Source organism: Xenopus laevis, chromosome 8L (genome assembly GCF_017654675.1).
Source record: "Xenopus laevis strain J_2021 chromosome 8L, Xenopus_laevis_v10.1, whole genome shotgun sequence".
NCBI classification, from domain to species: Eukaryota; Metazoa; Chordata; class Amphibia; order Anura; family Pipidae; genus Xenopus; species Xenopus laevis.
This window is the reverse complement of record NC_054385.1, coordinates 102,489,649-102,517,249: the sequence shown is the minus strand read 5'-3', so window position 1 is coordinate 102,517,249 and position 27,601 is coordinate 102,489,649. Positions and strand designations below refer to the sequence as shown.

At 36.5% G+C, this 27,601-nt stretch overlaps 1 protein-coding gene across 10 annotated transcripts in view; it reads left to right on the top strand.

Annotated features, from left to right (window-relative positions):
- Positions 1–27,601, top strand: part of ryr3.L (ryanodine receptor 3 L homeolog) — a 268,307-nt gene that overhangs the window by 185,418 nt on the left and 55,288 nt on the right. For 3 of the 10 annotated variants that reach the window (XM_041573333.1, XM_041573332.1, XM_041573327.1), the window contains 13 exons: positions 394–524; positions 1,269–1,589; positions 3,408–3,648; positions 3,741–3,828; positions 4,326–4,418; positions 7,816–7,830; positions 11,729–11,899; positions 12,824–12,883; positions 15,907–16,038; positions 16,250–16,362; positions 18,528–18,624; positions 22,243–22,349; positions 24,199–24,250. In XM_041573333.1, coding sequence (XP_041429267.1) covers positions 394–524; positions 1,269–1,589; positions 3,408–3,648; positions 3,741–3,828; positions 4,326–4,418; positions 7,816–7,830; positions 11,729–11,899; positions 12,824–12,883; positions 15,907–16,038; positions 16,250–16,362; positions 18,528–18,624; positions 22,243–22,349; positions 24,199–24,250 — 1,621 coding nt within the window. Of the gene's footprint in view, positions 1–393; positions 525–1,268; positions 1,590–3,407; positions 3,649–3,740; positions 3,829–4,325; positions 4,419–7,815; positions 7,831–11,728; positions 11,900–12,823; positions 12,884–15,906; positions 16,039–16,249; positions 16,363–17,767; positions 17,868–18,527; positions 18,625–22,242; positions 22,350–24,198; positions 24,251–27,601 lie in introns of all 10 variants that reach the window. The other 7 variants (XM_041573331.1, XM_041573326.1, XM_041573328.1 and 4 more) reach the window with 3 other exon arrangements.

Sequence of the window (27,601 nt, the reverse complement as noted above, 5' to 3'; positions counted from 1 at the left end):
TAATTGAATCTAGATTTAAAGCAGCAGCAACATAAAAGAACGCCTACATGCTTTAATCTCAGAGTGCTGTCCCAGAGTTTGTCCTCACTATACATTACCATTCTGAACTGTTTGCAATCACTAAAGCACAGAATGGAGGCCTTCTGGTGTCCTGCAGCTTTGTTCATACAGTAAGTTATTACAGATTGTACATAGGGATTTACTGTAGGAAGAAAGAAGGACTATGATGTCTGTAAATATTTCTCAAAAAGGATGAAGAAAGTCATTTTTAAAAAGCTGTAATTAGCATAATATGGCCAAATGGATGTAGCCTTGAATTACATGTGGGTAAATGGGTGTGTAGATTTTTTTTTATTATTTGTTTCAAGTGTTTTAAATTGCTTTCTCCAACAGACAACGCCCAGCTCTGGGAGAGTGCCTGGCAGCCTTGGCAGGGGCTATTCCTGTGGCTTTCCTTGAGCCATCTCTCAATCACAACAACCCACTCACAGTTTTCAACACAAAGTCTCCCAGAGAGAGAGCCAGTACGTATCTGAACAACAATCAGGCACATTGGGATGTTCAAAATTCCAAGTATGCCTTTTCTTGCACTTACACATTCTTGTCAGTACAGCTAGACATAATGTAACGTTAAACTTGTGAAAATGTTTGGCTACAGAATTATATTCAAATTTCAGGTTTTAGTTATTGAGAGGGGCATTGTTTCTATGGAACGTTTCTATAGCCATATACAAGGCTTGACACTAGACATTTCTTAAAAATAGTATATTTCAACATACAAGGCATAGTGTATTCATTTTAAGTAGTGATGGGCGAATCTATTCTCCAAGTGCAAATTTGTGGCGAATTCCCGTGATTCGGCGTCGGCGAATAAATTTGCAAAAATGTGCGTTCAATAAAACGGACGATGGCGTCCACAAACGGATGCCGGCGTCAAAACCGGACGCTGGCGCAGTTTCGCTAATTTTTTTCCAGTTTCACGAATTTTCCAGACATTCGCAAATTTTTCGGCAAAGCGAAACGGCCCAAATTCGTCCATAACTAATATAAAAGGAATACTATACTTGTTTTAAAACAATACTTACGCCTAGTTTCAGGACAAATGAGGAGAACTAATTATGCAAAGTGTTACGTCTCCTTTTCACAGTCAAAATGGCAAAGGACAGACCTATTGGCATCAGTAGCGCATATGTTCTTTAAATTAAAATTACATTTGTGTTTAAACTGCTTTTTCATATTTACTACAAGTGACATACCATGCCATTCAGTTTTAGGGATGCCAGATACTGTGGAGGAAATGTGTCCAGATATGCCACACTTAGAGGGCTTGATGAAAGAGATCAATGAGTTGGCAGAATCTGGAGCCAGGTATACAGAAATGCCACACGTGATTGAAGTTGTCTTACCCATGCTGTGTAACTACCTATCCTACTGGTGGGAGAGGGGAACTGAGAATGTGCCAGAAAATGCCAGGCCTTGCTGTACACTGGTGACATCTGAGCACCTTAGTGTCATCCTTGGGAATATCCTCAAGATAATAAACAACAATCTTGGCATTGATGAAGCCTCATGGATGAAGAGAATTGCAGGTAATTGCCTTTCTGAAAAACTCCAATAATTTAACACCTAAATACAGTTATAAAAATGTAAAATACTTTTTCAAGACCATCTGAAACAAAAAGACAAAGGCTCTGTTTTTATAACTGATTTTGCTTACACTTTATTTCTTACTTAACTTCCTTATTTGACACTTCATTTGATCCAGATACTGGTTAATATGTTTGTCTGTATTTTGCCTGTCTTTGTCTTTTAAATGATAATATCAAAATTGCGATCACCGGTTAGAACAGTGACACAGAACAATTAAAGATTTTTTTTGGTTCACAGTGTATTTCAAAAGGAAATCTCTGTCTTAAAGGAAAAAAATCAGTGTAAAAATAAAAACTGGATAAATAAATAGGCTGTGCAAAATATAAAATGTTTCTAATATAGTTAGTTATCCAAAAATGTAATATATAAAGGCTGGAGTGACTGGATGTCTAACATAATAGCCAGAACACTACTTCCTGCTTTGTAGCTCTCTAACCTCTAAGTTAGTGACTTGAAAACAAAGTTGACCCAAAAAAAAATTCATAGCATGTTTTTTTCTGCTAAAATAGGGGTCTAAGAAAGTTATCATGGGGGCTCATGGGTTTGGGGGGGATCCGTGACTTTACTATTTTATTTTACTACTTTACTGTTTTAACCACAGTAAGCACAGATATCAAACCTTTCAAGGAAATTAGGATGGAAACACTAAGCAACTGCAAGCATCACACAAGCCAAATTGGGACATGCAATTGAAGGCCTCATTAACCATGGTACTGTAGCTGAGACTCAAAATTAATATATAATCATGACTTGTCATGTTTAGACTCAAAAGTCCCATGTTATAACTCCATTGTATGCTGCTTGTATCAGACTTGCATATCAATATATACAATATCAAACAGCCGTGTTCAGTGTGCTGGGTTGTAGATCTTTATTTGGCAGGTCAGGCTGGTTGAGTTGGGATGAGGGGTTTCATGGGACAAAGAGGTTTCTTCAGCAAGTATTTCCTCCATCCAATCCATACGGATTCTCTTTCTTGTCTGTGACCTTTGCAACACAGAACAAAATCTTTTGATGCTCAAAAAAGGCACTGTAGAATTGCACAAGCTTTCTAGTTTCGTATTCTAAACTTGCAAAGAATTTCTCATGGGAGATGTTTCCATGAGCCACAGAGGTTTTAGGAACATCTTAAGTGTGCCACTTTTTTCTGGCTGTGTTTTCCTAAGCTACTGATCTACATGTACTTCCACAGCTATTAAAAAAATGTATAAAAAATAATCTTAGCAGGTCTGCTCCCTTGAGAATTTTCCTGAGGAAAATGACTGCCCACTGTTTGTGCCACCGGGATGTAGCATCATTGCCATCATGTCAGTGTAAGCAGGAACACAGCCATGCTAAACTAGGTTAATTGCAGTTAACAGATCATTTAAATATTGTTGGTGTTGCCTACTTAGTGTCTTTGAAGTTTACTTTAAGTAAAAAGAATATGAGACATAAAAATTCAACATAAAAAGTGTAGAGATAGAGGTGCTGCTACTAGTTATTCTTATTTAGATGTTTGTTTTCCTGGTAGATTCACTGAAATTATATTTCCACCATGTCCTGTGTTGAGGTCCTGCAGAGAAAAAGGGAACATTGCAACAAATGTAACAAAAAATACAGATACTGTATGTTAATTGGTTCCATATTTTGTGTGAATTACACAATAATTTTTATGGTGCAGTATAATAATATACTCATAATATTATGACATTATAATCTAGAGTACCGTTAATGTGCTATATAATTAAGCTGTTACATGTTATATTTGTTTGCAGTTTATGCTCAACCAATCATTAGCAAAGCACAGCCAGACCTCCTAAAGAGTCACTTCATTCCCACATTGGAGAAACTCAAGAAGAAAGCAATAAAGATTGTGCTAGAGGAGGAACAACTGAAAGCAGACAGTAAAGCAGATACGCAGGAGGCAGAGCTACTCATTTTAGATGAATTTGCTGTTTTATGTAGAGATTTGTACGCCTTCTATCCAATGCTGATAAGATATGTGGACAACAACAGGTACCAGAATGTTGAACCTCATCACCTGGATCAGTAATGATTCATTTGATTGAATTTACTTTCCATAATACCTTTCTTTTCTTTTATAACAGGTCAAACTGGCTCAAAAAGCCAGATATAGACTCTGATGAGCTGTTCAGAATGGTCGCCGAGGTTTTCATTCTTTGGTGTAAATCGCATGTAAGAAATGCGTTTTTATTATCTTGAAGATGCAAACATATCAATTTCATATTTCCCTGTGAACATGTATTTTAAAAGTGTCATTCTTGTTCTCTCTGTTGGAATGTTGCTGGCAAAAACATCTCTGGGTGTTTCCTTTCTGCTTGCCTCAGCTCTTTAGCTCAACGTTTTAAGTGATCAAGCTCTCTTTTAACCTTATTTAGCAGATCTTGATAATACAAGCTGTATAACAACTTACATATATAAATGTAAAAATGGATAGGATCAGTCCTATCAGTCTGGGATCTGTAATCCAGCAACATCTGGGGACTCACGCTTAAGAAAAAGATTTAAATAAAGGCAAATAGAAACCATGTGTTAAAGGGACAAGTGTAGGGGATTTTTTTGGGAGGGGGTTACATTGCCTTTCCAGGTTATTTCTATAAAACAACTAAGGAAGAAAATAAGGAACCACATTTGCCAATGATTTTATATTATTTATGTTTTAAACATTCTAGAATTTTAAAAGAGAAGAACAAAATTTTGTGATTCAGAATGAGATCAACAATCTGGCATTTTTAACTGGGAACACCAAGAGCAAGATGTCAAAGGTGAGTTTCCTCAAACACCATTATAGACTTCTGAAAAGGGAAGATCCAGAAGAAGATGCATCAACATCAGGATTTTGTGCTTCTCCTTAGTTATAATATGTATATGTATATATATTATATAACACATTTAGTTTGTTACTTCCATTTTAACAAAATCTTATAACTAATAGGTTACCTTTTACATAAAGGCTTTATTTAAAAAATAATGGAATTTCATCCTATGTTGTCATTATAAGTAGAGTGTATAAGGAAAAAAGCTACAATTCACATACAATGTACAGGTAAAATTCACATACAATGGGCATACAAACAGCCCTATGAGATGATGCGGTTAAATAAGAAAATATTTGCACATCAATGTGTAATTATTCATTGTTAATTGATTACCAGAGTGGTATAGTTGAGTAGTTGGGTAGCTTCCCCTTTAAAGCTCAAACATCACTACTTTGCCCCCCCTTGGCATTCATTTTCAACAGCCTGCCCTGTTGAAATCACTGGGATCACTTCCGATCATAATCAAACTGGATGAACAGAAAAGCCAACCTGTACAGAGTAATCTCTTTTTTTCTTTGGAGACCACCAGAGCATATATTAAGTCAAGAAAATAATGGGAAAACCTATGAAATGTGCTTGCTGTCACATGCACCCATGGGTCTCTGTTCCTGGTAGCTCACAGCATATACAGCATCTTGCCGATATTGCCTGTATCACACTCAGAACCTTGTTGACTTATTCAGATATGCAATCTTTCATCATGGGCTATGATTGCTTTTTGACTTACCATGGACAACCTTGTGGCCATGGGAGATACGCCTTGCCTTGTTTCTGCAAGTATCCACCCAAGGATCAAGTATCAAACTCCACAGCCCTGTATTCTCTACTAAATCCTTTTTTTCTGTATGCAAAATTGAGAGTTGCTTGCCTCCAATATGCCCTTGTACTAGTCTAAAGGTCACAATCTGTTTTACCGCACCTGCACCTGACCTGGACTGGAATGTAGGGGCTTTTTGGGTTTCCCCTCAAGCCCTGCAGGAATCTCTTCAATGTTTCAGCTTACCCTTATATTAGGAGGATGTCCGTGCCAGGGAAGTAACATCTAATGGGACCCAATTGCCGAAGTGTTCAAGAAATAGTTAGAGGTGATTGCTGAAGATCATGTCAAGACAGAGGTTACTGTGAAAGCATATACAGTAGGTAGATTGCTGTGTAACACCAAGTAAAAGCAGGACACACAAGGTATGAAGGTCTAAAAACTGAAGAGAATTAAAGATTACCAATTATCTTCTGCTTCCTTCTGGGAAATGTCGGAATTGAGAGGACTTACCAAGTTCTCCCCAAAATATACATTTTATGTCTGCTGCCAACTATTCTGGAGGTAAAACATAAACAATGACATACTACCTGTTGAAAACAGAGGACAATGTGATGTTTGTGTAGAGGTGAACAAAACTCATATTACGACATTCATCACTTCTTTCAGTGGGTCTAAGAGCTTTTCTTCAATATGAATCCCAATGTTGGTATTTAAATATCAAATCAAAAGTCACTTTGCTAGAATGGGCCAAATTTCAAGATTGTGATTGCAATTCCGGAGCCCTGTCTGTTCACAAAGTAGTTCATGGAAATGCCTTTAATCCTTGCCAGTTCCTAGCACTTACATCAAGGCTAATTGGTCGTGCTTTTGCTGGAAACAGCGCGGAGGTTAGAGATGACATTGAATGTTTTGAAGAAACAAGATTCCAAGGAACTGAAACACATTCCCAGAATGGCAAAGAAAACAAATCTGTTCTGTGTGTGTATAAGAGAGAGACTGTTTTTTTTTTTTTTTTTTAAATAAAGGAGCTTTTTTCCTTTTTTCTGGCAAAATTATATTTTATATATTTTTATATAAGGTGGAACTTAGGGCAGAGCAAATTAAGAGACAGAGAGACTGAATACAATTGCTGCTAGTCCTAAAGCAATTATCAAGACTTGCATTTTATTGAGTGAATCACACATTTAAGAAATGTGTTTTTTTGAGAATTTCCAGCATCAAACAAGGTATTATTTTTACCCTTCTGGAAGCCTTTGATCTGTCCTGTCATTAATGGCTCACAAGAAGATGGGCCTGTATTGAGGAATTGGAATGAAGAACTATTTTACATTTCCTCTTATTTTGTTCCTAAAGGAACCTTAGACATAGCCACTGATATTTTTTATGCTTAGTAAAATATACTGTATGAATCTATATTTTGTTACTATGTTATTTTTTGTTTGTGGGCTTAAAGTTTCAATAAAATAATTTCTACTGCTTGGGAGTCTGCCTTAATTTCCCAAGCCATCCTGTAGTCTAGATCGCTTTCATTGCAACTAATCTGACCTTGTAAAAAGCTATTCTCAGCAAGTGTCCTAAATCCAGGACAAATCTGTACATTTAATGATATAAATAATAATAATATTTAATAATATTAAAAGAAGGACATTGTGTCCCATACAATCACATGGTAGTTAGTGACAAATATTAGAGAAGCACGGCTTGGATTTTTCTTCTTTAGGAACATGTATCAAGCAATATAATTAATATTTATTCATTTTAATCCAGTATTCAATTAGGGGGTCATTTGAAATGTAGGTGAATGTTACAAGCCATGGATACAGCCAACTGTAATTCCTTTTCATCATGTAAATCAAATGTGCTAGACAACCTAGCAGAGAGTATATAGTATAAGCTGATATTTCAAAAAACTTTGTGAACTTACATTTTTATATGAAAATAAAGATTCAGTTTAGTGTGTGACCAAACAATTAATGAAAAAGTAGGCATTTAACCCACATTTAAAAACTCCCTATTATTTTAAGGCTTTATTTGCCAACAGAGATTTGGAAGCTACAAAAGATTAGAGTATTAATGAATGAAAGATAGAAATTGCAGACTGTGTACCACGAAATCTATTAAGGGTGGCAAATAACATGTAAAGATGGTTTAAAATTGTGTAGGAGCACTTTGTAAAGGTAGCGTGTTCGGTGTAGACTAAAAAAACATCATAGAAAGTGCCAGGAGCCGCCTACCCAACCTCTTCCACACCAACCTTTGTTTGCACAGTACTCTAGAGCGGCAGATTTTATCCTGAAGCAGGGGGATTCCCAGCTTAGAGTTAAAGTTGCAAGACCACATTTGGGGAAAGTACTTTTCTCCTGAAATTGAATCTTGCCCATAAGTTGTTACCTGATAAACCATAAAATAATTTTTTCTCGTCGAACTGAATCTGGAATTATCTGAAAATGTGTTGCTTTTTTATTTTGCTCTTGCCGGGTAAATATTGCAGTTATCTTGACTTGTAAACCACCTCAGATAAATATGTAGTTCATTTTTCCATCTGTTTTACTTACTTGTCTCCTGCATTTTTCTTTCATACAGCCCATACAAGTAAAGGTACAGCATGCATGACCTCTCTATGTAATAGCTAGCCTGGCTCCATCCATTCATATGTCCCGCAGTCCTAGCAGTGGCGTCACCAAGGGCACACACACTACTTTACTTGCTGACCAGATTATTCCTAAATCTTGCCTGATCTTACAGTAAATAGTGTTTAATTTACCCTAGCAACAATTAGGAGAATGTCCGAAAAGTCAATTAAGCAGTAAAAATAAGAAACCTTACACCTGGTTTGGTTGCTGGGTCAGTGCCCCGACAACCAACCAACAACCAAGAATTTCTAGCTGCAGGATGTTAAATATAGATATATGTTTATTTTAATATTATAACTGTGTGCATGTAGACTATTATCTAGGTTGAGGGCAGTATTACCACATATTTGGGTTGAGGGGCCCATATATGGTATTTTTACCCTGAGCCCAAGATTCTGCTGCTGTATAAGACCTTGGAGATAGTATATAAAATAGTTACTGAGTTAATTTAGGTTGAAAAGCAGCAGCTATGAATAAAATTCAACCCTTCTGTGAGATCCCCCTGACTTTGATGATTACTGTGTCTCTCTGTAATTAAATACACAAAGAGATTGTTATATACAAGCATATCAATAATCATAAATACACTTATTTATATATATATTTATATTTACACAAATACATACATATATATATATATAAAGATCTGCTTACATACACACACTAACTGGAGCCCTGGATGGTTTGGCTGTCCAAGAAGACATCCAAGTCACTAACATACCACCAAACATCTCTAGTTCCTTCATACAGAAACACCCTTGTGACGCCACTGATGTTTTACGTAGTATATGTCTTCAGTATGGGTAGAGTTAATGTCTCATCCAGTTTTAGTGCATCCATAGATCATTGTTGTAGAAACTTGTTAAAGACACGTTTGAAATCAAAGCTTTGATGCCCAACAAGCTATTGTATCCACTATAGTTATTCTGCTGTGTTTGAGTTTGCATTAATTATTAATATCAAGAGCATACCGTAAATCTCACTGAAGCTGTCTTGCCAAAACATTTCTTATGGGTCATATCTACTCCAGCTGCATATGTCATTCAGTAAAGAGGGATCTCTGTCTCAAATAGGCTTTTACATAAAGCCTGATCTGATTTTTAATACACAGACCCAGCCAATACTTTGTCTAAACTACTTTACACTATTCACTGGCTACAATATCCAGCGTAAGCAAATCTAAAGGGCATTATGTAGTTGTTCCTCTCATAGTGGAATATTACAGTGGCAGCAATGTTTTAAATGACTGTATTTAAAGAGCACATATGCCTTCCTAGTTGTTAAAATAGATTTGCACTGGGGTTTTTATGCTACAAAATGACTTCACACCAAGATTCTCTACACAAAAAGAGTCAGTTCTGGAATCAAATGCATACCAATGAAATAACCCAAACTCAATACAACACTACACAACATATATACAAGTTGTATTAACATAAAATTTCTCTATAAAGTAACACTGCAATATGCCTTTTAGAGACAAACCAAGATCCTCAAAGAGATACCCTCTAAAAAATACTTAAAGAGGATATGCTGCCACTAAAATTTGCATATGTCAGAAATGAAAAGGAAGTCACCCTAGAAAACTGCATTTTAACTATAAGGTCTTACTAAGCCATCCTTGTAAGGTCGGATTTCCTAAACTCATAAAGGCCTTCCTAAGATTTTTTTTTTTTCCATAAAGAAATTTTTTTTTTACTTGTTTCTTTCCACCAGTTTTTCAGGAGCTCAAACCTGCTAAGATCCATTCAAATGAATAACATCTTGGTTTCTTTGAATGGAAATCTTACTATCACTCCACTGAATTTGCAATTTGACCCAGACCCTAGAATGCTTGAAATATTTTTTGCGTTCTTTGATGCTTGAGAAAATTCAAGTGACAAATGATAAATACTAATGCATAAACATAGTGTAGAAACACAATTACACTTGAAATTTGGCAATTTTTTTAAATTATACAATTCACTTGCTTAAAGGAAAAGAAAAGTCTAAACAACTGGGGGGGGGGGATGCCCAGTAATAGCAGAAAACTGCACCAGCCCAGATCACTTCTATGTGAGCACCACTGAACAATCCTCTTCCTGCTGCTTCTTTCTTCACAAGGCCTTGTTTGTGTAGTGGAGTGAAAAGCCAAAATGTAACAAAAAAGCTGTTTTTTTTGTACTGCACATGGCATTGGGGAAAGAAGAAGCATAAGAAGAGGTTCACTCCATGGTGCTCACTAATGAAGAACCTTAAGCCAGTGCAGTTTTCTGCGAACAGGAACACCTGGTTATCAGGTAAGTGATTACAATCACTTTTGGGATTGCCTAACATTAGCCACCCCCTGTGATTTATATTTTCCATCTCCTTTAATCCTCCTTTAATCCAAAAACTTCACATACCTAAGTGCTTAGTTTAAAATCCTGCAAACCTCATGGAAACTTTGTGAGGCCCTATAGATATAATGCAGTAAACACCTTTCATTACATCTAATAAAAGCTGAGGACATGTTGTTTGATACTTTAGTAAGTTAATATTCCTTAAATGCTTGTGTAGCTCAGAGCTTTGACTTTGCCTACTTAAAGCATTAGTCCCTCTGTCTGTGTTTTACTTTGTCTAACCTCAGATATATTCTGAAGTTATTTGCCTGTAAGTTCTGTGCGGTCTTGCACTGCATCATTCTGAGTGATTTTTTTTATTGTTATGGTTCCTTAAAGAAAAAGATTCCTTCTTTCTCCAAAGAATATGGTTTTAATATGTAAAATGTGTGAATAAAAGGGAGTAGGCTAAATTGAATTGCTTTAATCAGATGTTTAATTGTTGTGCTGTTGTGGTATTCAAGAGGGACTTCTGCTTTAAGCCTTGGGTCTACATTTTTGGACGTCTTGTTTCATGAGTACTTTTGAATTGTAATATGTTTCACCCTATGTCAACTTTTGTGGTTTCAATCAAGTCTTTAGTGTTTATTATGTATTGTCCGTTGTGTATTACAAGTGGTTAATATGTTATTGCGGGCTGTTGATTTTCTTTCTTGTGCCCTGGAAGTTTGCAACTGGTAAACTTGTTTTATGCAAGTTTAAGCATTTTTTTTTGTACATCTAAAACTGTTATTAGGCCTTCCATGTAATACACACGTTTCTCTAGACAGTAACAAAAATGCAAAAGGTGCAATGACGCAAGGGGACATCAATTTATTCACAGAGGTAGTAGTGTTAGATGGGGCTTGAGATGTACCATCAATATATACTGTGCTTTCTCCCTATTAGTATAGAACCACTTCATTTTTTCCCCACCCAATCCTATGGAAGGGTTTGGGTTGTCTCTGGTGGATCTGCATTGATCGGAAACATATTAAATCAAAATATGGTAACTCAAAAACTGCTGATAACAAAAAAGGCAAAATGATAATACCATATGTTTTACTGTATCAGGTTAAGAATCTTTCTTTCTTTCTTTCTTTCTTCCTTTTTTTCTTTCTTTCTTTCTTTTTCTCTTTTCCTCATGTAAGTAAGTAGGCTTCAATTAAGAACACTTCTGGCAAATTAGTAGGGGTTGTTGTTGAAAACTTCTACATACATTAGACTTTGTGTTTAGTTTATTTATGTACTATACATTTTGATTTAATTAAGGAACTATATTAATTAGTATGTGCTGTTCCTTAAAGTGAGGTAGAATTCCATAAATTACACATAATGGTTGCCATCGGATAACACTTCGGTCCACTACGCATTTTTCAAAAGCAATGTCACTTTTTCCGATTTAAGTGTACAGTGTTAGCATACTGAAGTTTGAACAAGGACGAGGAACAAGGAAACACTCTACAATACTTGTGCAGGTGTCTCAGCAGACCCTAAATATTGTGTGATGCTGTCACTTTTCAGTCTGGAGGGCAAGACCAGGAGAGGAAAAGAATAAAGCGACGTGGGGACCTTTACTCCATTCAGACATCTTTGATTGTGGCAGCTTTAAAGAAGATGCTTCCTATTGGTCTGAACATGTGTACCCCTGGGGACCAGGAGCTGATTTCATTGGCTAAGAGCAGATACAGCCTTGTAAGTGTTGAGAAAATAGATAAAGACAATTATATGATTGTAATATGAATAGAATGTGCAATGGGAGTAGACACCTGCAATATTAGAGATGTGGTCTAATGCCTTTGTAACAAATGTTATTAATATTCACTATGTGTTTAATATAAAACATTACATCAGCATGGCTATTTGTTAAGAAACTGGAATTAAATGACAAGTTGTAGTTATGCAACTGCTTAGAGGCACTTTTATTAAAGGTCGAATTTCAAATTCATGTGAGTTTTTAAAAACTCCCCTAAACTCCCATAAATTCGAAATTCGACCAATCTAAATTTATTTGAAAAAAATCAAATGGACCCGAAAACTTGAATCTAATTCGCAATTGAATTTGATTTGAATTTTAAAAACTTGATGCAAGTTTATTTCCGAAAAAAACAGGAATGTCAGGAAGGCTGCAAATAACTCCAAATTGATCCCTGACCTCTCCCATTGACTTAAACAACAATTTTGCAGGTTTTAGGTGGCAAGTATTCGAATTTGAGTTCTTAAATGGCCAGTGTATGATAAATTGAATTTCAATAACACTGAAGTCGAATTTGACCGTTTTGACCATTAAAAAAATTGAAAATAAATCTGCCCCTTACTGTAAGATCCCTTCTATGTCTTTGTTATTTGCAAAGACACGAGGAACAGTATCATCAAATAACGTAACGACTATTGTATATAATTTATACATTTATAAATACAATATACATTTAGACCATACATTCACTTTACCTGGACTCTTATACCTTTTTATTATTTTGTGCAAGGCTTTTGCCCAGCATATTATAAGTACAAACTTATTCTGCAGTACTGTACAATAATGGCACTATAATATGAAATAACTTGTACAGTCTGCCTAGTCAAGATGAAAAATAAATACCAGCCGCATTATTTTTATAGAAAGATACAGATGATGAAGTAAAAGAACATCTACGAAATAACCTCCACCTTCAAGAAAAGGTAAGATCTTAAAAGTAATGTGTCTCCACTGAGTAGTTTGATCACTCGAATATTATTTTTTATCTGTTCCATTACACGTTTGTCAATTAAAATTGTACATATAACACATCAAATTGACTGCATGCTGTTGCTTACATAATGTATTTCCTCCTATAACTCAGTTGAGTTCAACATAATCTAGCTTTCATATACAAACCCTTTGGAAACAAGTTCAACGTGCCTTTTAAACTGACTGTGAATAAATGGTAATTAATGAGCTTCTTATATAGTTAATGTTTATGGATGTATATTGCTGTGTTGCTGAAAGACAAAGGAGAGAGCTGTAGGTAAGTAATGGCATAGAAAAGGGTTTATAGTATCTTGAAGAATAATATTGCAGCTTTGTATTGTTAAGTTGGTTACATGTGGCATTACACAGAATCATAGAAATACTTTCTGGAGATGGAAAAGGCTTTAGTTAATATGTTCCTCAAGCGAATTCGTTTTTAGGCTTTGAGATATGAGATTATCTAAAACCATATGGTTAGGTCTGATCTTTTTTCGATTACAAACACCTCTACAGGTGTCAAAATACAGTTATACGGTCTTATACCTCTTAAGTAAGTTGGATATATACAGTGCATTGTGAATGGGTATCTTACAATATGAGTGCACGGTCAGTCTCTGTATCCTGCTTCAAGTCAAGTGGATTTTATTGTCAATTCAGCCATATACAGAAAAACTGTAAATAGTAGAAATGAAATTATGTTCCTCTAGAACCCATGGTGCTACACATAGGACTATATGAGGTACATCAAGTGGGAGTTATTAAGGTGAACAACAGGTACATGGTCCTGCTGGGCAAGGTAGACATACATTTGTGTAAAGTATTTCAGAGGTATATGCAGTTCCTTATGAATATATTCAGTTCAGTCCTTGGGAGTTGAGATGCCCGATGGCTTGTGGAAAAAAGTTGTTACACATTCTGGAAGTGAGTGCCCGAATACTGCAGTATCTTTAACATGGATGGCAGGAGGGTAAAGAGATCATATGCAGGGTGGGTGCCATCCCTGACAATGCTGGTAGCCTTCTTGAAACAGCGGGTGTGGTAACCAAACCATAATGGCGGGAAGCAAGACCCCTATGATCTTTTCCTCTGTCTACACCACCTGCTGCAGGATCTTGCGATCTGATACAGAACAGTTTCCATACCAGGTAGTGATGCAGCTGCATAAAATGCTTTCAATAGACCCTCTGTAATAGATACATGTAGATGGTAGAATATGGGCTTTTTTCAGCTTTCGTAGAAAGTAGCGACGCTGCTGTGCCTTCATCACTATAGAGCTGGTGTTAAGGGTCCAGGAGAGGTTCTCTGGCAGATGTACACCAAGAAGTTTGGTACTCTTGACCAATTCCACCGGAGATCCATTAATGTACAGTGGAGAATGATGACCCCGTCTCCAGAAGTCAACAACTATTTCCTTTGTTTTGTTCGTGTTCATAGACAGATTGTTAACTTTGCACCAGTCCGTTAGCCTTTTCACCTCTTGTCTATATGCTGACTCATTTTTCTTGCTGATGAGACCCACTACAGTTGTATCATCAGCGAACTGGATTATGTGATTCGACCCATGCCTTGCCACGCAGTCATGAGTCAGTCAGTGGTGTTGGAGATGTTTCTTCCCATACGGACTACCTGAGGTCTGTTCATCACGAAGTCCAGTTGCAAATAGAGGTGTTCAGGCCCAACCTGCTCAGCTTAACACTCAGGTGCTGAAGAATGAAGACGTCTATAAACAGCATTCGTACATACATGTCTTTATTTGTATAGGTGAGTAAGTGCCAGGTGCAAGATAGTGGCAATGGCATTGTCCGTTGAAGGATTGGAACGCTGGCCAAACTGCAGTGGGTCCAGAGATGGTGAGAGCAGGCCTTTGATGTGTCTCATAACCAGCCTGTCTAAGCACTTCATTACGGTGGATATTAGTGCGATAGGATGATAGTTGTTGAGACAGGACACATAGGGCTTCTTTGGCAAAGGAATAATGATGGACTTCTTGAAGCACTTTCGGAACAACAGCAATGCTCAGGGAGATGTTGAAGATGTTGGTGAGAACATGCGCCAGCTGGTCTGAACATTCTCTAGACAGTGAAACAGAGGGTTTCCTTTTGTGTTTTCTCGTCCAAAATAGAGTCGTTCTCTGTCAATTACTGGTAGTGAAAGGATAGCATAGTGTCTTCCTGGAAATGTAAGGCAATAATACCATTGGTATACCACTGGCAGGGTTGTATTTTTCTGGGATGCTATCAACAGTAGCACAACCAGAACTATTAGACCATGGTTGAGAAACATAATTCCAAAGGTAGCATTTGCCGATGCAAACACCTCTACATTTGGGCTTTTATTGAGGTAAATTGCAACTGTAGATATGTATAGGCTCCATAAATAAATACATTTATATATTATATATTTAATTATGCAGTCTATAGATGAAAAACATTAATATCTACTATTAGAAAAAGCACACTTGCAGTTTTATGGTGCTTGCTGTTTTTCAAAAGCTTTCTTATTTTAAAAATACAAAATCGACAGGTGTATCTTGGTGGCTTTCCAACTATTCTCTCCAGCATATCATTGTGATTTATAGCACTAGATAAATTGGACAGCACAGGCTGGCAAAACTTTTCTAGGTCATGCTTGTTATCACTTCTGACACTGTTTTATTGCAAGGATCCAACTGACTTAGCTGCAGTCTGCAGAGGTGATTTGAGAACTTTGTAATTTTTCATTAATATTATTCTGTATTTACTGGTGACTCTACAACCTGTTCTGCAAAGTAGTGGAGCGCTTCTTACATTTATAAATATTAATTTCAAATGTCTCTTTGAGACACACACCTGGGTCCAGTTAATATGCAATTCTTGTGCATGATTTTTAGATCATTATTGATTTCCATCATTTAAAACTAATAGTTCTTCATGATTTTGAAGCCCAAAAGAATCTCAGATTTGCCAATCCCTTATCATTGCTCTCTGTATCACAGTCTGAAGATCCAGCAGTGAAGTGGCAACTTAACCTCTACAAGGATATTAGGCAAAGTGACGAACAATCAGATTCTGAGAAGATAGTGGAACGTGTTCAGAAAATATCTGCAGCATTATTCCATCTTGAGCAGGTAGGAAAAGTCTTCCAGAAACCATGAGTAGGTTTCCTACTATTGATTTTGCAGATATGAAGAATTATGGGTATATCTTATTTTACATGTTGTGATTCGGGCGACTTATTTTTTAAATGTTGAAGGGCAATCTCCCATGCATCTACTGAATTATATTCTACTGTATTATACTACTGTGTTATAGATCTTAACCTAGTTTTTGATGTTGCAGGTGGAGCAACCCTTGAGATCTAAAAAAGCAGTTTGGCACAAACTCTTGTCGAAGCAGAGGAAAAGAGCCGTGGTGGCCTGCTTTCGTATGGCACCCTTGTACAACCTTCCAAGGTTAGACTTAAAGAGTGGTTATTGCTACAAAATAACCAGACATGCAGCATTCTGCTAATATGCTGCTTTGTGTTGGGAATGCATTGTGCCATGCTTGGAACAAGTTATATGCCTTAAAATATATATTCAAGGAGGGTGATTCAATTAAGACAAAGCACAGGCAAGGTTTTATGTTCTAATGAATAAACAGGCTCTTTATCCATATCATTTTTTTTGGTCATTACAACTACTCTTATAAACAAAGGTAGAGAATCTGAGAAGGCCATATTTATCTAAACTGTAGAGAAGTCTTTAGAAAGCCTATATACTGTATATTTCAATGACACAGTTTAGCATAGTGAGTAATTGTGAGTAAATCATAAATAGACATTATCTTTGCCCAACCGTTAAAGAGATTATCATGTTTTTTTTTCCATACCAGAAGTTTGAAGGTTACAGTAGGAAAAGGCAACAGTGCATTGAATGGCAGCGTTTCAAGTTTACTAACCGTGTTATACATTTTTATAATCTATGTATGCATGAGTGTATACATGTAACCATGCATCAATATATGTATGCATAATGTATACTGACTCTTTGATCCATGCATAAATAGTGTTGTTGCACATGCATATATAAAACATATATATTTACACTGTACACTTTTATAAGATAGGCGTGTTCACTTAGATCAAAAAGACCAGAAAATCACAGCAGTACTATTAGATTCCTCCATTATGGTTCCATTGAAGAAAATTTTGTAGTCAGTTTACCCGAAGCATATTTTGTGGTAGTGATATGATTAAATAGCATGTTTTCTTGTTAAAAGGGATTTAGCCACTTTAAAGTATATTGCATACTTCTAAAATACAGTGCGGAAAAGAGGTGGACATCTTGTAAAATAATCAAAATTCTTGATTATAGTCAAACAGCTAAACTTCCAATGTGAAATTGTTAATGTCTGTGACATTTAAACACATTGATTTCGCTTTAAATTAAGAGTAATGAACGTATAGCCATTAGCCAATAATAAATATCTATCCTGCAATGATTAGGAAAATATTATATAGGGTTATGCATATATCTTTCTAGCGTAGAGCTTATTGGAGCTTATTTCCAAGGGCTTCCTTGGATACAGTAGACATGCCAAAGCTTAGAATATGCATGTGCAATAGATCTTGCGCATAAATGCACCTGAACTTAATAACCTTTTTGTTTTTTTTATTTGCATTGGCCAGTTCTTATCCTCTGCACCCCTCGGGATAAGAATGTCTGTTTGAGTCATGCCCTGTACCGATAGTTTCTTCTTTTTTTTCTCTTTATTTTTAGTTTGTTTTTTTTTGTCTTCTTAGAAAGTCATTTACTGTTTGTGAAGTTTTCCTTGTGTTGCTGGCGCCTGAATAAAAACCTATATGCTTTTCTTCAGACACAAAATTAACAATTTCTTCCTGAGCTCCTACCAACGTATTTGGCTGGAAAAAGTACATGAGAACTCAGACTATGACAGTCTAATACTCGTGTTAACGGTAATGTAACTTGTGGCTAAACCTGTCCTTGTGCACACAAGTATTCCACCCCAGCCATGATGTGATGTTTTCATTGGCTTGTACAATTTTCAAAGCATTTCTGATTGGTCAGTTTTAGATCACATTTATAACACTGGTTTGGTCCATTTTTCAATGTTGGGTAGGATATGGTTTTCATGCTACCATTTTATGCTGGCATACTATACACAGAAATATTTGCCTGGAATGATCTGATTCCTCTTTAGAGAAGTCATTGATTGCCTAGCCATTTATGGTAGAACTTACATTTAAAATAATGTTAAAAATAATTTCTTTATTTTATATAGGTAATGTTTAAAAGGAGGCTTTGAACTACTACTGGAAAAACATAAATTACCAGAAATTGACTTTCTATAAAATAGTATAGACCATTGACCCTAAAATGTGGATAAACAGTGTGTTTGTGTAAATTTACATATATATTTATGTATTTGTGTATATCTAGATATATACACATATATATGTACACTATATATTTTAAGAGGCATTATTTTATACTGACCAATCAGGATATTAAAATTGTACAAGGTTCCAAACCCTACTAATCATGATTCACACCTGAACTTTTTTTATATTATGTTCTTTTGTACCCCTCTTGATCCCACTTTCACCCCCTGCCAGGCACCGTTCTATTAACCTCTTCCTCCATGGTTATCAGAAATTTTGGATACAAACTGAGGAATATTCCTTTGAGGAGAAACTAATTGAGGATTTGGCTGTAAGTACTGAATTCGCTGGAGTTTTGCTCTGAGCGCCAAAATAAGACGATGGAGCTTATGTACTGCTTCAAAAAGAAAGGAAAAGCATTAAAACGAGTGAGGCTTACACAGCTTTTAAATACACACTCAACTGCCCTTCAAATCACATTTGTGAACAGAGAACTGACTATTAGTAAATCATACCCTCTCTCTCTCTTCAAAAAATCTTTACTCTATTAGCTGCCCAGCATGCTTCCATCATCAATCTATATGCAACAAGTTTCCTTGTACAGCAATGTGTGTGCTCCATGGTACACATACACTCTTCTTTCGCCATAGACCACAGTCTATGAAACATCCAGTGACTTTTCTGATAATCCATAAATGTAGAAATATTAATTTAAAAAAGCAATATATTAATATCAAACAGCCCAATGTGGAGTTTTCTGCAGAACTGCTTTCAGAGCAGTGAAATACCTAAGCATAATGGAATCTTTCAGTACAAGCAAAGAGAAACATGGTGGTTCCTAATTATCCTTTGAACTGGAGATGGAGGGTCGTTTTCAATGCACTCGCCTTAAAAAACACGTAGGAGCCTGTTTTGCCCATCATCTATGTGCCACTATTCTTTTTGTGATTAAAGGAACTTTGACGTGCAGACACTTTTTGGAGAGATGACCACCAATTCTTCATTGTCTGTGCAGGAAAGTATTTGATAGTTTGGTCCTTGCCTACTGTCCCTTGTTTCTGCTGGTTTCTTAGAGCCATAATTACATCACAGAATAGGGGTTAATGAGAAAGGCTGTGACCAGCAAATCTGATATATTGTTAGCAAAGCAGTATTATAACTGCAGCTTAGGCCATAGGAAACCAAAACTAGACCCTTGTCATGTGACAAATACAAACAGAAAAAAATAAGATATACTGACAGTGTAAAGAGAACTTATTTATATTTAGACCAGCATTGTGGGATATGAGCTCCAGATATCTATAGATTGATACATCAATGTTCATTTTTTCCCCAAAAAGATATATTATGATCCTAGCACAAAAAAACTTATAATTAACATTGCCCTCCAAGAATTTCCCATGATATTATCCATTATCTTTGCTCAAATACTATACTACTCAAACTTACATCCACAAACACGCAGGTACATACTCACAAATTTGGATTTTTGTGAGTGAAAGGCTGCACAGCTGAGTTTCTTACCTTTCTTCATCGGCTGAAATGCCAGTATAATACCTTTAGGACTGTTTTATCATTAAATAGGTTTACATAGTGTCAGACAGGGGCCGCAAAGCACCCTCTGATGCCTTTCCCAAGCCATAAATCCCCTCCCCCCCCCCCGCGCTCGTACCTTTTTCTTCTTGCGGCCACAGCTGGGGCCAGGTAGGGAGGTCAGAAGCAGCAGCAGGGAGTGGCCCGCCAAGTTTTCTCCTGGTGTCCCGTCGGCCCAGTCCGACCCTGGGTTTACACTATTTAAGGTAACATCAAGTACTAGGTTATGACTTTTTAATTCAGGGGAAAAACCTAATTGGGCAAAAATCAAAAGTTTTAATAGGGCATTAGTGGAAATAATTATAATATTTCATTCCCTTCTGGTTCACAGTTAGATCCTATACCTGAATCTAAAATAAAAGGATCTTAGCTGATGATAGTCATTTTAGATTTTCTTAACAATTCTTTATGTGAGAGTGCAACCCCATGAAATCATTGGAAGTAATGGTGAATGCTGTTAGAAATATATTGAACATAATCATTTAATATATTTCTAATGATTAGAAACAGTATTGTGGATAGCAGTATGCACACAAAAGAATAACACTGTTTTTATCTTAATCTTTAATCTAAAAGAAATATACAAGCCAGTGCAAATTCGCCCGAAAAAATTCACCGTCAAAAACGAGACGCCGGCGCTGTTTCACAAATTTTTCGTCGAAGCGAAACGGCGCAAATTCGCCCATCACTACAAATAACCATGCAGGCCTGGTAACATTTTGCTCACCAAAAAAGACCTTTGAATATGTAAATAAAATAAGGAATCGTAGCAGGATTTGCAGTGTTTTGTTTGTCGTACAAATTCAGACAAATCTTTTGTAGAGGAATCTGCGTTTAGCCAAATCCAAATGGATTTGTTCATCTTTAATTAGATTTACAAATACCAATATCCAAGGCATAATTAATACCGTCATGATTATGTTATGAACCAAAAGATCGCTAGCGGATGTTTTAACTGTAAGTGTTTATATAACAGTGAAGGCTTTGTTGCTTTTTGGAAAATCTTTAGATATTAGGTACCCTCAGTTACAAGCACTGGAAGGAAACATGATTAAAGGCTGTGTAAGTTGCATCCAATTATTGCCATTAATATTGACTTCATAAGACTTAATATAACTGATGCCATTTCTGTTTTCTATTTTTGGTTTTCCCGTAATACTGCTTATTACCTGTGAACTTTCCTTTTTTATCCCTGTCATAGCAATTTTGTGTTCTGTATGATACATTATAATATTGTATTTAACATAATCTATTCACTGGTTTTTTTTACTCCTAATCTTCACCAATTGACTTTATCCGTGATTTGTTCTCTAACCATGAGACCTATTTGAAACACAGGGCCCAAGCTAACAGTAATCTTGGTACAAGATCCACGCTGCTTATACTTTTAACAAGTCTGTTCTCACACATAGTCCTGCCCTTATCCTTATCCATCACCATGCACATTTGTCTTCCATCTCGGCTCACACCCTCGTTCACACCCCTGCATGCCCTCTGCATGCACACCAAACATATCAATGATTTATGGTATTATTACATGGCAACATTCAGCAAGTCAGGATGAATCACATTTTGGATAGTAATTTTACTACTGTTATTTAGTATCTGCACTGTTTCTAAATATTTATTAAAAACACCAGATTGTATAGCTTTAAACAAAATAAGAGGGGATATCTTCTATCTCAAAGCAGTACGTTTTATTCTATTGTCCATATTTGATACTTACAGATGGAGCAGACTTACATGTTTCAAGGATGTGGTCTGTATATCCACGAAATGTACCAAACAGTCAGAATATGGCAAATATGTTATCCTGATAGTCCTTTCCTACGGGATTCTATAAACTGCAGATAACTGCAGCCTGAAGTTCTAGTAATTGAGTGATGCAGGGGCCTGGTGTGGAGTGTAGCGTAGCTTGCTTCTTGTTACTAGAAGAAACATATGATCCTACATACATTCTACTTTTTCAAGCTGTATAGTTTTGGAAATTATCAGTGACTTAATTCAGACTCATATAACCTTTTTGTTTTAAGGATCAGTATGAACATGTATATGTGCTCAAAATTTTACTTAATGGAAGCAGAATAATAACCTGATATATTCAGCATATTTTATCACAAAAGTGGAGTTGCCATTAGAGTTTTTTTTCTGCATATCCACACAATTATATAATTCTTCTACTCTATATTATTCCTGAACAAAAAGCTGTCATTGACTGGTGACCATGAGAACATTAGTACAAACCCTGGTAGATTTGTTTTGCAGTTCACCTGACACTAGGTATTAGTTAGTAAATACAGGCAAAAGTGCCTCGAAAAGCTGCAAACTAATAATTACGTTATAATCGATGTCCCAGAAACCCAAGAAAACTGATGAGGAAGAAGAAGAGGAGACAGAAAAGAAGCCTGATCCTCTTCACCAGATTATATTACATTTCAGTCGCAATGCTCTTACTGAAAGGAGGTAAAATTACATTTTTGTTAAGAAAAAACTGAGCACATTGCCTGTTTTAAACTATTGTGCAGCAATCTGATTAAAGGTAAAGTCTGAAAATGGATGATACCTTACTGTCTTCCAAAGTGTACAGAATGTTCAGCTACAGTACATTGGACTCTTTATTAGTGATGTGCAAATTTATTTGCCAGGCGCGAATTTGCAGCGAATTCCCGCAATTCGCCACCGGTGAATAAATTCGCAAAACTGCTGCGAAAATTCACCTGCGTCAAAAAAAATGGACGTCCAAAAAAACGGATGCCGGTGTCAAAACGGAGGCCGACGGCAAAAACGAGATGCCGGCGTTGTTTCACAAATTTTTCGCAGTTTCACGAATTTCGCTGGAAATTCGCACATTTTTCTGCAAAGAGAAACGCCCCAAATTCGCCCATCACTACTCTTTATTGGTTGAAAAAAATCAATGCTGATAATAAGGGGGTTATTTATCAAAGGTCGCGTTTTAGACATTTGTGAGCCTTTTGTTATACCTCAAATGAACTCACAACTTGAATGCTTTCTGATTTATGAAAAAACTTGAATCAGTGAATTCGGGGTGAAAAACCTGAAAACGGACTGATCTAGTTTCAGTGGAAAAAAAAACTAGGGATGCACAGAATCCACTATTTTGGATGTGGCCGAACCCCCCCGAATCATTTGCAAAAGATTCGTCCGAATACCGAACCAAATCCAAATCCTAATTTGCATATGCAAATTAGGAGTGGGAAGGGGAAAACATTTTTTACTTCCTTGTTTTGTGACAAAAATTCACGTGATTTCCCTTCCTGCCCCTAATTTGGTTTGGCCGGTCTGAAGGATTCAGTCGCATCCAAATCCTGCTGAAAAAGGACGAATCCTGGCCGAATCCGAATCCCAAGCTCAAATTAATGTTTGAATGATACCCACAGAAAAAAAACTCATTCAAATGGTTCTAAGGACCTCTGCCATTGACTTCTACATGACCTTGACAGGTTTCAGCTGGAGTATTTTCGGATTCAAGCTATTTCCAGGTTATAATAAATCTCAAAAAAATAGTTTTGACTGAAAAATACTTGAATTTTTCAGGTAAAAATCAACTCAACCTTTGATAAATAAACCCCTAAGTGTATTGCCATTGTTGGTAGACACTGTAAATGCAGATGAAGATATTGCAGTAGTCCTGTCTACAGATACTTACAGTATTATATAAATCAGCACACTATATACTATATATAATGATGAGCGAATGTGGTGCATTTATCTTTTCTGAGAAATTTGCAAAACTTTGAAAAGTCTCTTAAATGCATTAAAGGAATTGTTCGGTATAAAAATAAAAACTGGGTAAACAAAGGCTGGAGTGACTGGATGTGTAACATAATAGCCAGAAGACTACTTCCTGCTTTGCAGCTGTCTTGCTTTCCACTGATTGGTTGCCAGGCAGTAACCAATCAGAGACTTGAGGCGGGGGCACATGGGTCATATCTGTTGCTTTGGAATCTGAGCTGAATGCTGAGGATCAATTTCAAACTCACTGAACAGTTATGTCCCATGTGGCTCCCCTTCAAGTCACTGACTAACTCAGAGTTAGAGAGCTGAAAAGCAGGAAGTAGTGTTCTGGCTATTATGTTAGACATCCAGTCACTCCAGCCTTTATACATTACATTTTTGGCTAACTAACTATATTAGAAGCATTTTTACACAGAACTATTCCTTTAAAAGTGGCAAATACATATATTTGCAGCATGATAGGTAGATTGATCATACCCGGCACTTATCATGCATTTTATCACCAGCTTCCCTTATTATTTTACATTACACATTCACTGTCCCCCTTTTTTTGCAGCAAATTGGAAGATGATCCTTTATACACAGCATATGCAGCAATGATGGCGAAGGTATGTAAACTGTAATGTGCCTCAGTGCAGCAATGGATTCTTTTTTTTTAATTAACTGCACTACTAACACCAATATTATTATTTCAGCCCCTAGAAAATGTAACATAAAAATATGGTCATGACAGGTCATTCTATGATGTAAATAAACAGCATATAAGCAAGAAAGGGTATTAAAATAAAACAGGTGATCAAGTTTAAGTGTATTTTTAAAGGCTCGATAGCTGATTTAAATGAGTTGCTGGCAGAAAGTTAAAGCTGTTTACAGTTTGATGGACTGGATCTAAGAAGAAACGGCCACAGTTCTTTTAGCTGCTCAGTTACATAGTAGATGATGTGAAGAAAGACGCATCCATCAACTTCAACATTGTGCCCAGAGGAAGGCAAAAAAAACCATCTGAAGCCGTTTCCAATTTTCCTCTGTGGAGGAAAAGTTTTTCCAAAAAGCTATGAGACTAGTCCCTAGTTCACCTTTGTGCTAAGAGTTGATGAATACAATTCTGGGCTTGCATTGACTCAATTATTTGTATGGGTTAATTGCTGCCAATTGGTGAGCACTGTGCATAGGTCCATGTATTTATATACTCAAAGAAAAAAATGTAAAACACATTCCCAACAATAAATCTCGTATTATTTATAGATATGGGCTTACAATATTATGAATCAGTGCTAATACTAGTGACTCTAATATGGTACTTGCATCCACACCTGCTCCTTTGTAACTTACTGCAAGTGCCAACACACCCCTTTATCCTGCCCTGATAAATTACATTCAAGTGCACATACCAATGTAAAGAGAACCCTGGAATTACTGTTCGCCTAGACTTGTTGGTAATTTGATTTTATATTTGTATTTTATGGCTTGTGTTAATAGATAAAACTAACTTAAGCCAAGTGGATTGGCATTATTAATGGCAGGTGCTATTGCAACATAGATCCTGGGGAAAAAAACATGCTCTGCAATTTGCACAATTTACCCCCAAAAAAAGATGCTGATTTGCCTTTGCATAGGTGCCTTATTTGCAAATAGTAGTAGTAGTAATAGTAATCAGAACTCACATCTCCACAAAAATAGAACAATGTATATTTTTTAATCTGTTTGTTTGTTAGGGGTCTGTTGTATCTCCAAAGACAGCAGACCAGATTACATTATTTAAAAGAAAAGGAAAGGTTAAAACCAAGTAAGCTTTATCAGAAAGATCTATATAAATACGCCAGTAAACCCTCAAAGTAATGCTGCTCTGAGTCCTCTGTCAAAAGAAACCAAATTTCTTTCCTTCTATTGTGTACACATGGGCTTCTATATCAGACTTCCTGTTTTCAACTTAAGCCTCCAGGGCTAGGGCTTGAGCATGCTCAGTTTGCTCCTCTCCCCCTCTCTTTCCCCCCTCCCTGCTGTAATCTGAGCGCAGAGCTATGAGTGAGAAGGGAAAGACTCCGGTATGGAAAAGCATTCTAAACAACAAAAATTGCGTTCTAACTTGCACTGTTGTGGCTAATCTAATAAATGATCTAAAGCTGCCTTGGTACAGTAATATTCTATAGCAATGTTATACATATTATATAGCAATATTATATAGCCATTACCAATGGCTTCTAGTGTGAATTCTAAATTGGTATTAACGTGACCTTTCTTTCATCACTTTGTTAAAGGGGTTGTTTACCTTCTAACCACTTTTTGCAGTTCAGTTGTTTTCAGATTGTTCACCAGAAATAAAGACTTTATTCAGTTGCTTTTTATTTTCCGAACTTGAATTTTAAAGTTTAATGTTCCTCTTTTGGTGTTTCAATCGGGCAGCTCAGTAATTTGCAGATTCTGAACTGTTACAATTGTTTGTGCACCAGAATGGGGGGCCCTATGTCCATCCCCATGCCCTGGCTACACAATTAAATGGTGAAGAGAAGTGAGGGATTGTGGAGAGAGCAGTGACATCTAGGAAGTGCTGAATGGAAAGTGAAAGTAATTGTCTGCCCCACCTCTATGCCTAAAGCCAAGGAGACATGAGAAGGTGAAGAATTAAACTTCAATATTAGAAAAATGGTCAGAAATAAATAAAGGAAAAACTTCTTAAAACCAAATGACAACATTTAATATACAGTAGCTGTACTTAACAGTACAGAAAACAGACATTTCGAGTGAAAAGAAGGACCATTGAAAAGCCTGCGGCAGTAACAGGACTAGGCATTGTGCCTTGATGGAGGAGTACACAAAGCTACATGCAAGGAGACTAAATATCACAAATGAAAAACTACTTTACTGGGGGGTTTTCAATAAGGCAAAATTATATTTCTACATAACCTTGATAACAGAACACGAGTCTGATCTTGAACATCAAAAGAGGATAAAGACAGGTATTCATACCCTGAACATTGAAATGTGTTAGAGCAAACCTAACTCTAAAATTCAACCTTTGATAAATAACCCCTTAATACATGCTAACAGAACGCCAAAGTGCTTGACCAGTTGTTCTGTACTCTGCAGAGTCCTTATGAACATAGAGGGGGATGGTTTATTTTCACTCTTTCAGTTTCGAGTTCATTGCAATAAACTGCTTCATAGAGGAAGATGGAACTCTCCTACAGTGACTTCACAATAACTAATATGAGCTTTAATATCAACAAAGTTCTTAATTGGGCTCACATGAAACATAGGTGTATATTGTTCCTCCCAAATATAGTTGTTGGTTCTCGGCTTTTTTAACTATTACATGTGAGACGATAGCTGGGAGCCTATGTTCCAAAGATGATATTCTGAGCTCTGGTCACAAGATATATATCATCCTTGGCTGCAGCCAAACATAGCTCTGAAGACTTATTACACTTGGCATCCTCAGCTGGAGGAAGTCTTGGGAGCCTCAGAAGACCCCGGAGGTGAGAAATGACAGGAGAGTCAGAGGATAAAATCTGACAGTGTAAAGCATTTGTCTTTACAGCATTCCTGCAAGTGTCCCTGCACCTTAGGTTGTCCAGCCAATTAGAGGCCAAGGCTGACTGAACTCTGGACATATCTGTCCCATAGCTTGTCCCAGTTCACTGCTCACATTTCCCATCTGACTGTGCAGAGCTTCATGAAATAATGACTAATCTAAGTCTAACAACTACAGGCGTCAGTGCCTTCTAAAGGGGGAACTTAATGCTGTTTAGTTATGAATAAGGATATTTACAGTTTTTATCATATATGTGTGCAGCATCATATAATTGTTTTTCAAGGCGCACATATGTAATACACAGAATACTGTTGGTGTTTTTCCCCTGCAACTGAGCTAAAAAAAAAAACACGAACAGTCAAAGAATAATAATTATGGTGATATTTACTATTTAAATGGGAGCTAAAAGGACAAACAGATTTTTTTT